Below are 11,852 nucleotides of genomic sequence, written 5' to 3'. Positions count from 1 at the left end.
TTTTATTTTATTTCTCTTTATTTTTATTTTTTAATTTTTAAATAAATTAATATTTATTTCGACTATTACAAAGTGAAGATGTGCAAAATGATCTTCACTTCTTCAAAGAAAATTGATGACCTTCATGAAATATGCATATTCGCATTATTTCGTTATCATTTCCATATTTGTACCAATAGAATTTCTAAGGCATATACATACATATGTATATTATTTCTTTGGCACATTTGTCTGTATGTTTACGAACACAAATACGAGCCACATACATACATACATATGTACATACCTTCATAGTAACAAGTGTCGAACGCATCTCCGTTTTCACGGTCAACCAATGGCCGAAACAGGCGTTTTTTCAAAGAGTCAAATGCTGAACACATTGAGCGGGGCAGACTGCAAGCGACATCTGTCAAATATTAAAATATACACGTTCATATGGACACAGTTATGTAGTTGTGCAGCTGTCTAAATAACTGTGTCCATAAGAATGTGTGTATTTCAATATCAGATTCAGATGGCGCTTGCAGTCTGTCGCGTTCTATGTGTTCAGCACATCAATCTGTCGAAGCACTGACGCGACGAGACGCGAAAGAAACTAACAAAGGATTGCCGATTGTTACCGCTTCCCTTGCCGCTGTAACGGCTTCGCCTACGATCTAGCGTAAATATGTGTGCATAAGTATGAACTTGCATACATATCGACGAAAATTTTTGCGAGCCACGGAAAAATACTTATTTTAGAATTGACAAATATTGTAAATCGACAAGAGCTATATTGCCATTTTTCTCACTTCTTTGTGTGAAGAATCATCAGAAAGTTGTTCAATTTATGATTTTTAGTTTTTGCCATCGTCGCGAAAAGACACTTGTTGGCAAAGGCGTACTCGGGGAGATGTTACGGCGTCTGTTTTTATGAATGAAGCGAGGTCGCTTGTGGCATATGCGCCTGCGTTTATGAATGAAATCGTTTTTGTTGTAAAATTTACTACATTTGGGCTTCGCCAATTCGGCTGCCATATTGACTTGCCGTGCTTCTGCTATTTAGACAATTGTTGTTTTTATAGAACAATGCTTCAATTTTTTGTTGGTGACATATTCGCATGTGTACGAATAAGTATGTATGTTTGTATGTATTCTTGTGCATTATTTGTTCGGAAGTGTATACAAATATATGTACATATAAGTATATATGAATGTATGGACATGCAGATCAATGCGCGAGTTAAGGAACGTATTCCTTATAATAGTAGCAAACAACAAAACAACCTTTAGTTTCAGTAAATAGAATGCATCAAAACAACCGTGAGTTGGAACAATTGAAATGCACTATCACTATAACAAACAACCCTAAACAAAGTATCAAAACAACATTGAGTTTGAATACAACAACAAACTTATCTTAAAACAAAGAAAATGTATCTAAGCAAACAATATATATGTAAACAAACCTAAACAGATAATTAATCTGTATCTAGACAAACTATCAACTATTAAGTAATAAGTAAACATACTAGTTAGTATAAATAGAAGTAAGAACGATGTAATAAGTTAGTCTCAAGAGTATAAATAAAGAGTACTCATTTTGGTGCAGCTCAAAATATATTCTTTTGAGTAATTTTTACTTCTGGTAAAAATTAACTCGCGCATATATAATATATTGATAAGTGGTAAAATCATGATTTGATTATATGAACGCGCACATGCGTATACATGCAATCATATGAGCAGATAATAAGATTATGATATGAGCATGTGCAGAGACATAAGATAATATGATGTATGTACATACATATATATTGTTGTGATAAATTTAATTTCTATTAGTAGGAAATATAATACAAAAATATTTATTAGTATAGCATATTATGTAAAAATCAAAGAAAATTATTAAATATGCAATTCCAAATTGACTATAAATATTACTATGCATGCATTCATACAAAATTATACTCATATCATAATTATGTTTACATGTCAATATTCAATTGCCGACGGCAAAACGCAAAAGCATATGTACATATTTGCATACATTGCGGTTCCCAAGTTGAAAAATTTAAGCATGAAAATATCACAATGCTGTTGTTGGGAGATCATAAGGAGCATGCATGCATATGTTTATATCTTCACATTCATATTCATGCATACATATGTATGTATATTTATGTCTCTTCATATTCTTGGGTATGTGAGACAGAGAACATAATGTGTTTTGCACACATTTTTCGCTTTCTGCTTTGGCATATATGCCATGTCATTATATGCCGAAAATACATATATTTCTTTCTCTTCATATTCTTTGTTGAATATGTGGAGAACTGTTAAAAATGTTAACATTTCACATAGTGAATTCTGTGGCTGTGAAGTGAATTCCCTGTCACAATTCTATAAAATGTTCGACATCGAACCTGCACCTTCTCTATGTTTTACGTTCTCTGGCTCAGCTCTGTTCGCTCAGCACTGTTAAAATTTCTCCTTCTCGGTGAAATCCACTAATAGGATTTTGTCAGCTTTTGACAGTTCACACACCTGTCCGCAATTGAACCTTCTCTATATTATACGTTCTCTGCTCTCAACCAATCAACAACAGCCTTTTTTGAGCGATCAATATTTTGTAGGGGCTACCACGTGAAATTTTTTTTCTACAATCAAATGTTCACGCAATATTGAATTTATGCTAGTCCTAGAGATGAGCGATATGGTGATTTCGATATCTGTGATTTCAGTGATTGCTATTTTTAAATCACTGTGATTTTATATTGCTATTGCGATCGCAACTAAGTCGACGTTAAAACGTCGTTGTTGTTGTTGTAGCGGCAGATTCTGCCAATTTGACACTGTTTGGCCGAATAAAAGTCCTGATCTGCTCCACTTACGTAGACCCGACTGTCGTGGGAACGACGAAAACATTTTGTCGTTATTGGCGGCAAATTCTCTTTTGGCTCCTGTAACTCGAGTCAAGTTTTTCCGTCTTTCTTTTCACTACATTTTCGCGAATGTTGGAGCGGTTCGGCAACCTGACACTTAGTCCGTATAGCATAGTCCATTTGTATGTTGGTATGATGGTTTCACACATTTCTTAGAAGGAATTACCATTAGTGTGGTGATAATTTGTTTGTTTAGAATACCCGCTTTTAATATTTTCAAGATCTAATAATTAACGAGAGTTTCCTAATCTTTGGGAAAATATTAAAACCCGGTAATTTTGTTATTCCATAATTTTTTCTGAAATTAATTAGTTACAATTCTTGTTTTCATCACAAAAAGCTTTCATATTTGGTTTTAACAATAAGTAAAATTAAAACTTTAATTAAAACAAATTAAAATATTCCATAATTCCATTTTGCTTACATTTCATCTACCACTTCAAACATCTGCTATACTTCACTTCTTTTCCTTGATACATTTCCTCATTATTAAAAATTATAAGAGCGTTACAGTAAAAACTTCAAACCGCATATACGATATATATTTATGTACAATACCCTGAAGAAAGTTGTTACTTTTCTGCTATTTGCTGTTGTGATCGTAATTCACAGGTTCGAACTGCGATCGCAATTTACAGGTTCGAACTGCGATCACAGTTTCGAACTGCGATCGCAATCGCAGTTCATAGAAGCGAACTGCTATTTATAAAATGTGATCGCAGTTGCGATTTGCGATTTTTCAATCACAGTGAAAAAATCACCGGTAGTGAAATATCGCTCATCATTAGCTAGTCCCACTAATGCCTATAGTTGTCTAAATCACATAATAGGTCACATGACGATCTTGCAATATCAGTTTGCGCACAGAATCAATAGTTTCCTGAACAAGAACTGATTTTGGACGACCTTAACAAAATTCGTCTTGGAGTGATCTACAACTTCGATTCACCATACCATCTATAAACACTTTATCGGCAACAATTAATTAAGTTCGACTATGCACTCTTGATTTAATTCCAAGATGAATATTTTATGCAACTGTAAACCACACAAATAGAGCTCGTAGAAACATACATGTAACAAAAGAATCATATGGTCGTAGTGAAATACAAAGCACTTTTGACATAAAACAGCAGTTCATATGTGATATATATAATGTTGGTACGATAATTGATGTTGATGCTGCCCGTCTTCAATTGTTTATTAATAATTATACGGTCTGCGATGTTAATGAAGCGTTTCAGCGAAAAAAAATATGCAATTTTGATGGGAACAGTCTGCCACCCTGTAAATCAGAGCTATTCCAACAATTTCGACGTGCTAATTATATATCCAGCATTTGGAATAATGCTCATAAGAAAATTCCATCAATACATGAACCAGCAAACAATGGTTGGGTACAAGTTAACAGCCAATACAATTTTAAATGGTTTGAAGGCGATCAGTTACCGAATTTTGTCAGTGATGCACTGCAAACTACATCAGGTATATACATATTACTTCAAATTATTATACATAAATTTTTACTTTTCATAATTGTGTAACTTTTTTTACAGAAACTAACGAAGAAGATGACACTGACAATGAGCCAGAAGAAATATGGTGCAGCAGTGATGAAGAGTATGAAGAAAATTACGAAATCAATATTAATAATGAAAGCTATGAAGAATGTTTATAATTTTGTAAATTTCAAAAGAAACAATGCGCTTCTTTGAAAATTTAAATAAATATTTCTATTAATTAGATATGATAAATAATTTCTATAGCCTATATGTCGTAATTACAAAAGAAATATTTTCATTCCTTTTATGTATTAGCTATGCAATCAAATTTGAATGAGAAGTTTAATTTCGCATTAAATTTACACTTTATTTAGTAATTTACCAAATAGGTTAATTTATAAACTTTTATTTAATTATTAAGTCGTAAATAATTACACAATAACATCATTCGATCGCTCCTGACGCGCTATCTCACTCGCACCTATACGATTGTATATTGCCTCGCGCTCGTACCTATACCCTTGGTATTGGGACCCAATATGTTTGTCTGGCCTAGGTAGGAACTGTCGAAACTGTCTGGCAACTGAGAAAACATCTTCTAATAGTCACCCAAATAACATGTATAAATTTTAACTTTAATACTATAACGAAAGTAGAATTAAAATTTATTAAAGTTTTAGGGTGTCTGGCAAGGGATTGCCACCATAAAAAGTGTCTGGCAATAAATAAGATGGTTTGTAATGTTATTCCGAATAACATATTAAAAAATTACGCTTTATAAAATAACGAAAGTTGGCTGTTATTTTATGCACCTGTCCCACCCGCTACCCCCCAAAGCCACGATGACTTGAATTTCACATTTTGCCATCGTTCTTACCTATGTTCAAAGCATACTTCAACAAACTTTCAGCTTTTATAAAATGACGAAGGTCTGGATGTCACGGGCTCTTAGACTATTTCAGTATAGGCGCGTTAGCAATATTTTTTAGGTTTTAGGTTCCACAAGAGGCCTGTTTTCACACATATAAAATATACGATACTAAACAAAACTCTTTGTAAAAATTTAAAAAAAAATAGATAGATTCTTCAAATATTTTTAATAAAATAAAAAAGATTTACCAATATTTTGATACAATAAATAAAATTTTGATCAAAACTAGGTAAATTTAATCTTTATGAATTTTAATAATCGAAATATATTTGAAAATTTAATAAAAACGTACTTAACATAATAAATTGGATAGCATAACACGGCAACACACTCGTTCCTTTTCTAAGGCATTTGGACGTTTTAGTAGTTGAATATTTAGGAAGCCCTAACGAACTGCCTGGGCTTTGCCCTGAGTCTTCCCTCATTCTATTGCATTCCTAATGTAATTTCTGTCATTCTACAAGCTTTCGCCTGTGTAGGTATATGATAGGATTTGTTATTTGAGGGTTTATACAATGTGTTAAATGACGACTGACTTTATTGAATATAATATGCTGAACACAATGACGGCGACAGACTGCAAACGACATCTGTCAAAAATTAAAATACACACGTTCTTACGGACTCTGTTATTTTGACAGCTGCACGACTACACGACTGCAGGCCGACGGTTGTCGCTCTCGCTAACTTCAATATATTCCTATATTTGCCAACGACAGTAGGACGACAGAAGAATTGACAATATAATTGATGGTAGAGAGATGAAGGAGAGTGGTGATGCCACTAATATGTAAAATGTAAAATATATAAATAAAAATAAATATATATATATAATATATAGCTCTATTATATCATTTGTAATTACAATTGATAATTTAAAACAAAAATATATGCCTATTTACTTATTTTTTGCATAAAACATTTCATTTTTAACAAAATATTAAAATTTCATTGAAGTGCAAGGTATTAGTATGACCACAACGAAATGGAGAGCTGTGTTGTCTTGTGTACATGCGTTCATGTAGTAGGATGCACAACGCCGTTTTCAGTTCACTGTCGTGCTGCTGCAGTCTGTCGCTGTCATTGTGTTCAGCACTTAATGTACATAAGAACAGTATAAAAGGAATAAGAAGTATAGTGATGCCCAGATTTACAATATTTCATAACACAGACAAACCATACAACTTCACGTTTGGTTTAGTTAAGAACCAAAACGAGGGCTTATGTACCTCGGCGTGGAAGGCGGTAGCGAGCAGCGTTGAGGAGAGAGGGTGGAATCTCAACATAACGATCAACTAAGAGTCATATAAGTTCATTCGGCAGAAGTGGTTCCGGCTCAACTTCTGGTTCAGCAAAATGGCGATGCGGCCATGGCAACGCCTACGGTAAGCCAGGAACCAGCAATGCGGGCGGACGAGTTACCGACGCACTCCGACGCCAACTCAGCTGTGCAGGTTGCGACTGTCGCTGTGGTTGCAGGTTACTATCTCGGCTGTGCAGTTTGGTGAGGATGGTTGAGACGAAGACCTGTCTCCCCTCGAGCCAATTCTGTGAACTCCAGCTCCGGCAGAGAAGTTGCCCAGGTGAACCTGCACCACCTGTTCAACTCTGTTAACCTTCCTTTTAATCCAGGAACTATGGGTTTATAGAGGAGAGGGAAGAGGCGTCAATTCGAGGAACCACAAGGTGATTTGGGATATCTCTAGCGAGAGACCACGTACTTGTGTAGTTGTTAGAACCGATATAGACTTTTTCCGTATTTCAGAGTTTCTAACGTAGGATCTGGTGGCGGTGCAGGTGAAGGTTCAGACTCCGTCCTTGCATCCGCCTACTTTCCAGGGGAGACGGCCACGGCAGTTGTTTAATAAAGCCAAGCTTGTTGCAAATTGCCCGTGCACTGGGAGAATTATATGCAATACCTAACAACCTACAACGTTTCCTCGACCCCAGAGGCAGCTAGACTGCACAAGACGTTGTCAAGAGGCAAGACGACCACGGTATTATCCTCAAGATCAAGAAAAAGTATATATATAATTTCCGCTGACTTATTGTTTTTGAGATATTTGCATTTAAAGTTGAAAAATTCGCCAATTTAAAATGCGTGTTTGTATTTATAATGAATTTTACAATTTAAGTTTTAACTTTTATGTACACCAACACTCCATTAATCGTTTCTAACCATTTATTTTATATTACATAATAAATTGAACACTCCTGATATGAAATTAAAGTTCTTTTGCACTATTTAATATAAAATAAATGATTTTTTGAAATTTAAATGGAAATATCTTAAAAACCATAACTCAGCGGCAACTATATAATCTTGATCTGGAGCACCTCCTCTATCCGTACATAGCCATTTTAACCCCGAAATCGGGTGATGCTATTCTAATTCGCAGCCATTTATTGTAATATGCAAATACTTATATTTATTATAGATAACGCCTTTGGAATATTTCCTTCATTCTTTTAAACCAAAATAATTGCAAATTTCCTTGAAAATATTGAAATCAACATATTAAACACAACTAATTTTGCATTGTGAGGTTTACTTTAAGACATCATAAATTTTTTAGGTAATTGGGAGCAGTTGTGCTTTTGAAATCAACTCAGGATATGGAAAACCTCACAATAGGCGGCTATTAATTACATAAGACAAGAAAACGTACTTGGCAACCACGGTAGAGGATCTATACCATCTTGGCAACACTGTAAGCTGTGTGTTCACTGAAATCTCACTTTACTAAAATCTACTCACGTTAAATTTGTGCAGGGACTACTCATTTATTCGTGTAACTATTGTTACATTATATAGTGTAACTTACGAAGTTTTGTTTGAATTAGTTCTTATTTATTACAATGCGTTTACTATCGTTGCAGCACAGATTTTTAAAATCAATAAATACCATTAAGAATAGGCAAGTTCTTACAAAAATTAATTTGGAAACATTTAATTAATTGCAATCTTAGTAGTTTTGTTGGACACAATCTCTGCAATCACTTTCATAATAACAAATCAGTTATTAAAAAACGAGATGTTTTTATAAAAAAAGACAATGTGCCTTCAGAGTATGAACTGATATACCGGGCACCAATGGGAATATATATTACAGTTGCAAAGAATATATCTACAATAACAGCAACAATAATTTCTTCTGCAACTATCTATACTTTAACGAATGAGTATAAACTTTCTACACCCAGTTTTGAATCTATGGGGTTAGTGTCACATCCAGATGACCTTTGGTATTTTTCTTTTGGCTTTATTGCTGTGACAATTGCAATACGGCTTTTTATTGCCAGATATCCCTTACGCATTTATGGTGCGAATGACAAGTAAGATTTTTCAACATATACGAAGATAGAATAATTTCTTATTAACGATTATAGATATATTGCAGTGTATGAACCCCAAGTACCTTTCCAAGTATCTAAACATAAGTTCAACAAAGGAGATGTGGAAGAAGTTATAAGTAGGTTTAACCCATGGAACAATTGCACATATCGCTTGGGAAACAGAACATCTTTACTATTAAATCGGTATTTTAGAACTCCATCAGATTACAATCAAATGCTAGGATATAATTAATTACAACGTAAATCAATTGCTTTTAAATTGAAATATATGAAATAGTTTAAGTTTAAAGTTTTAATTAAGAAGCACCCGTCGTAATAAAAAGCATAGTTTCTTATTCGGTACATAGATAACAACTTTTAATTTTGTCAATAATAAATTCTTTTATTCAACTTTCAATTTATTGTTTACATTTTTTTCCAATAACCCCCACAATGGCAGTATAGCCACCTTTGACACCACGCTTTCATAGCAGATGTTTTAGATACATTTTGTAAACTATTTATCAATCCACATCTTATGCAATGTCTAAGTGCATTTACTTTTGCTCCTAAGTGCAAATTACTGACACCATCTTTCATATCGTTAATAAATACAACTTCTTCATAACTGACATCCTTCAACCAACTTGGCTCCGTCGATGCCACAAATATAAATGGATATGATTTATAAAGTGATAAATGATTATTTAATAATGTAGCTGGATTATTAAACTGTTTTTGAGGAATGAGGACTTGAGTAGATAAAAGACTACATTCATCTAATAAAAAGTCATCAGGTTCTGCAGTATTTTGTGCCAAACGGGTTAGAAGTCTAAATAAGGTAGCTAAAACATCAATGTTTTCGACCGACTTTGTATATGTGGGTAAGCATTGTGGATTTAAGAGACCCCATATTCGCGTCATTACCAAAAGCTCTCTTATGCTACTAATAGCTACGCTGTCTCTGCTTATGTCATACCCTTGTTTTTTACTCATCTTCGCTTTAATAACTTCATTCGGAAGCTTTTTCAGAATATTTAATGCCAAATCAGATACCCATTGTATGAGTTGCTGTAAACTTTGTAATGTTATAGGCTCAACAGCGAAATCTTTGCCATCTAAACTGAATAATACTTTATCTATATCTGTAGAAGGATCCTGCAGTATCATGGCTAAATTATCCCCAGGGCCCTTATCCTGGCAACTTAGATCTGCCGGGCGTAGTAAACTTTTGAAAGTTATGGATATGGTATGCAAAATTATTAAATTATCAAAATCTTGTTGTCGTGATTGAATTCTACACATATTGCTCTTCATACACAAGAAATTAGAATAGTAGAAATGACGTATTATTGTAGATTGTTTCGTAAAATTTTCTGTTAGCTTTTCAATAAGTATTTCCAAGTTACTTAAATTTAACATAAGTATATCACTTGCATCCACGCCAGTTATTATACAATACTCCAACAGCGATGTTTGTAAAGATAATGTGTTCAATTTGTAATTTTTGTCTGCTATCGGATTTGTTACTTGCATTGCGTACATTTGACCATAATTATCGAAGAGAACAAGTAATTGATTCATATGTGTTATGTCTGCTGACACAAATTTGCAGAGACTATACCGATCTTCAGTCATTAATCGGTCCGATATAACCAAAGCCACTTTCTTTAAACCAGGTTCAACAATTTGTATGGTATTATCTTTTAAAATTACAAATATTTGTGTAGTCTGTGTTAAAAGTTTGGAACTGCATACATTTGCAATACCCATTCCGAAAGGAACCTTAGCAATGTTTTCCCACGTTTCACTCTGAACGAAATCTCCTTTATTTTTCTGGAGTAATTTATGAACGGCTTGATGTTTCTTGCTTAAATGCCATTGCTCGAGCAAACTCCCCTCTATAGTATTGTATCCGATATATAGAACGTCTTCCTTATTTGAAGAAATCCAACCCATGTGTGAGATTTGCTTGTAATTAACAGCATTAAAGAATATACTAGGAAGAGCTTCACATTTTAGAAACAAATTGTCATTATCCATATTTAAAGCCACTTTAAAACAGTAAACAATTTTGGGTCTACAACTGTATGTTAGGGCAACATTAAGCTTACCACTAGAACAATGAGACATGCTGCACAACGATACGTAAAAGCGAGAAAGACCTATACTTTGAGTAACGCCTTTCAGTTCGATGGTATGGTTATTTGTTTCATTTAATTTTTTAAGTGGAGTTATAAAAGCACCTACTAATCCCGACGAGGTAATAACGACAACGCCTTCAGCTGGGGCACTTCCAAAATGTTCCAACGTCGGACGATACTCCAAACGTTCAAACTTGTCAGCATATGTTGGTAAGTCTTTCTTTTGAGAGTGAAAAAATATACTCTTTCCGTTGTGAAAGAAATTTGCGGCTATTATGTCCTCGCCATGAAAATTTACTTTATATACTTGATACCAGATATTAAGGACCTTATCTGTAGACCATATTTCAACAAGTCCATTGTTATAACCTGCCAGTAAAAGTTCTCCACTGCTATTCCATTCCAGGACTTTTATAAGGTTCTTCGTATTAGTCACACTATATATTTGCCAGGGTGATATGACATCGCACACATAGATGTGACTGCCGGCATCTAATTCATCACTCACACTATACGCAACTATATTTTTAGACGAAATACTGCTGATTACACTCTTATTAACACTTTGGATAGAATCACTTTGAACCTTGAAGATAATTGCCATTGTACTACCGTATTTTTTTAAGCAATTCGTTTTTGCATTCTACAAAAACAGAACACAGAAAAAAGATATGTAAATAAGAACAGTTCCTATCTAGATATAGAAGACTCTTATCGAAAACTCAACAGTCTGATTTCTAAAAAGTACGTTCAATGTATGCATAATAGAAGGTCTCCACAGACAATAGCAGCTCTCTAGATAAATTTTACACTGACCTTACACCTAATTATATATTCACACACTGAAATTTCTTTGTCCTAATGTAGAAAGAGAAACGAGTTGTCGAAAATTATCAACAAATAAAAAATATGAAAAAATTTTTGAATTTCATAAAAAAAGCCGGGGGAATGTTTAGTTTAGTATCTCATTTTGAAGAGGTTTTGCGCAAAGGTGGAGGGGGCGGGGGGCTGGCTA

The 11,852-nt window shown here is 34.0% G+C and overlaps 2 protein-coding genes across 3 annotated transcripts; one reads left to right on the top strand and one right to left on the bottom strand.

Annotated features, from left to right (window-relative positions):
* The first annotated feature begins 8,087 nt into the window (after positions 1–8,087).
* Positions 8,088–9,111, top strand: LOC105225778 (uncharacterized). 2 transcript variants are annotated; one of them, XM_011204405.3, is made up of 3 exons: positions 8,088–8,275; positions 8,331–8,693; positions 8,748–9,111. In XM_011204405.3, exons 1-3 carry the CDS (start codon positions 8,217–8,219, stop codon positions 8,944–8,946), a joined length of 621 nt encoding a protein of 206 aa, XP_011202707.2. In that variant the 5' UTR covers positions 8,088–8,216; the 3' UTR covers positions 8,947–9,111. The 2 variants fall into 2 exon arrangements, with proteins under 2 accessions (XP_011202707.2, XP_011202700.2); XM_011204398.4 differs by having other exon boundaries at positions 8,089–8,275; positions 8,328–8,693.
* Positions 9,043–11,441, bottom strand: LOC105225768 (mediator of RNA polymerase II transcription subunit 16). The gene has a single exon (XM_011204386.4). It carries the CDS (start codon positions 11,439–11,441, stop codon positions 9,120–9,122), a length of 2,322 nt encoding a protein of 773 aa, XP_011202688.1. The 3' UTR covers positions 9,043–9,119.
* Between the last annotated feature and the right edge of the window lie 411 nt (positions 11,442–11,852).

Source organism: Bactrocera dorsalis, chromosome 3 (assembly GCF_023373825.1).
Source record: "Bactrocera dorsalis isolate Fly_Bdor chromosome 3, ASM2337382v1, whole genome shotgun sequence".
NCBI classification, from domain to species: domain Eukaryota; kingdom Metazoa; phylum Arthropoda; class Insecta; order Diptera; family Tephritidae; genus Bactrocera; species Bactrocera dorsalis.
The sequence above is the reverse complement of the archived record's forward strand: the minus strand, read 5'-3'. Positions and strand labels throughout refer to the sequence as shown.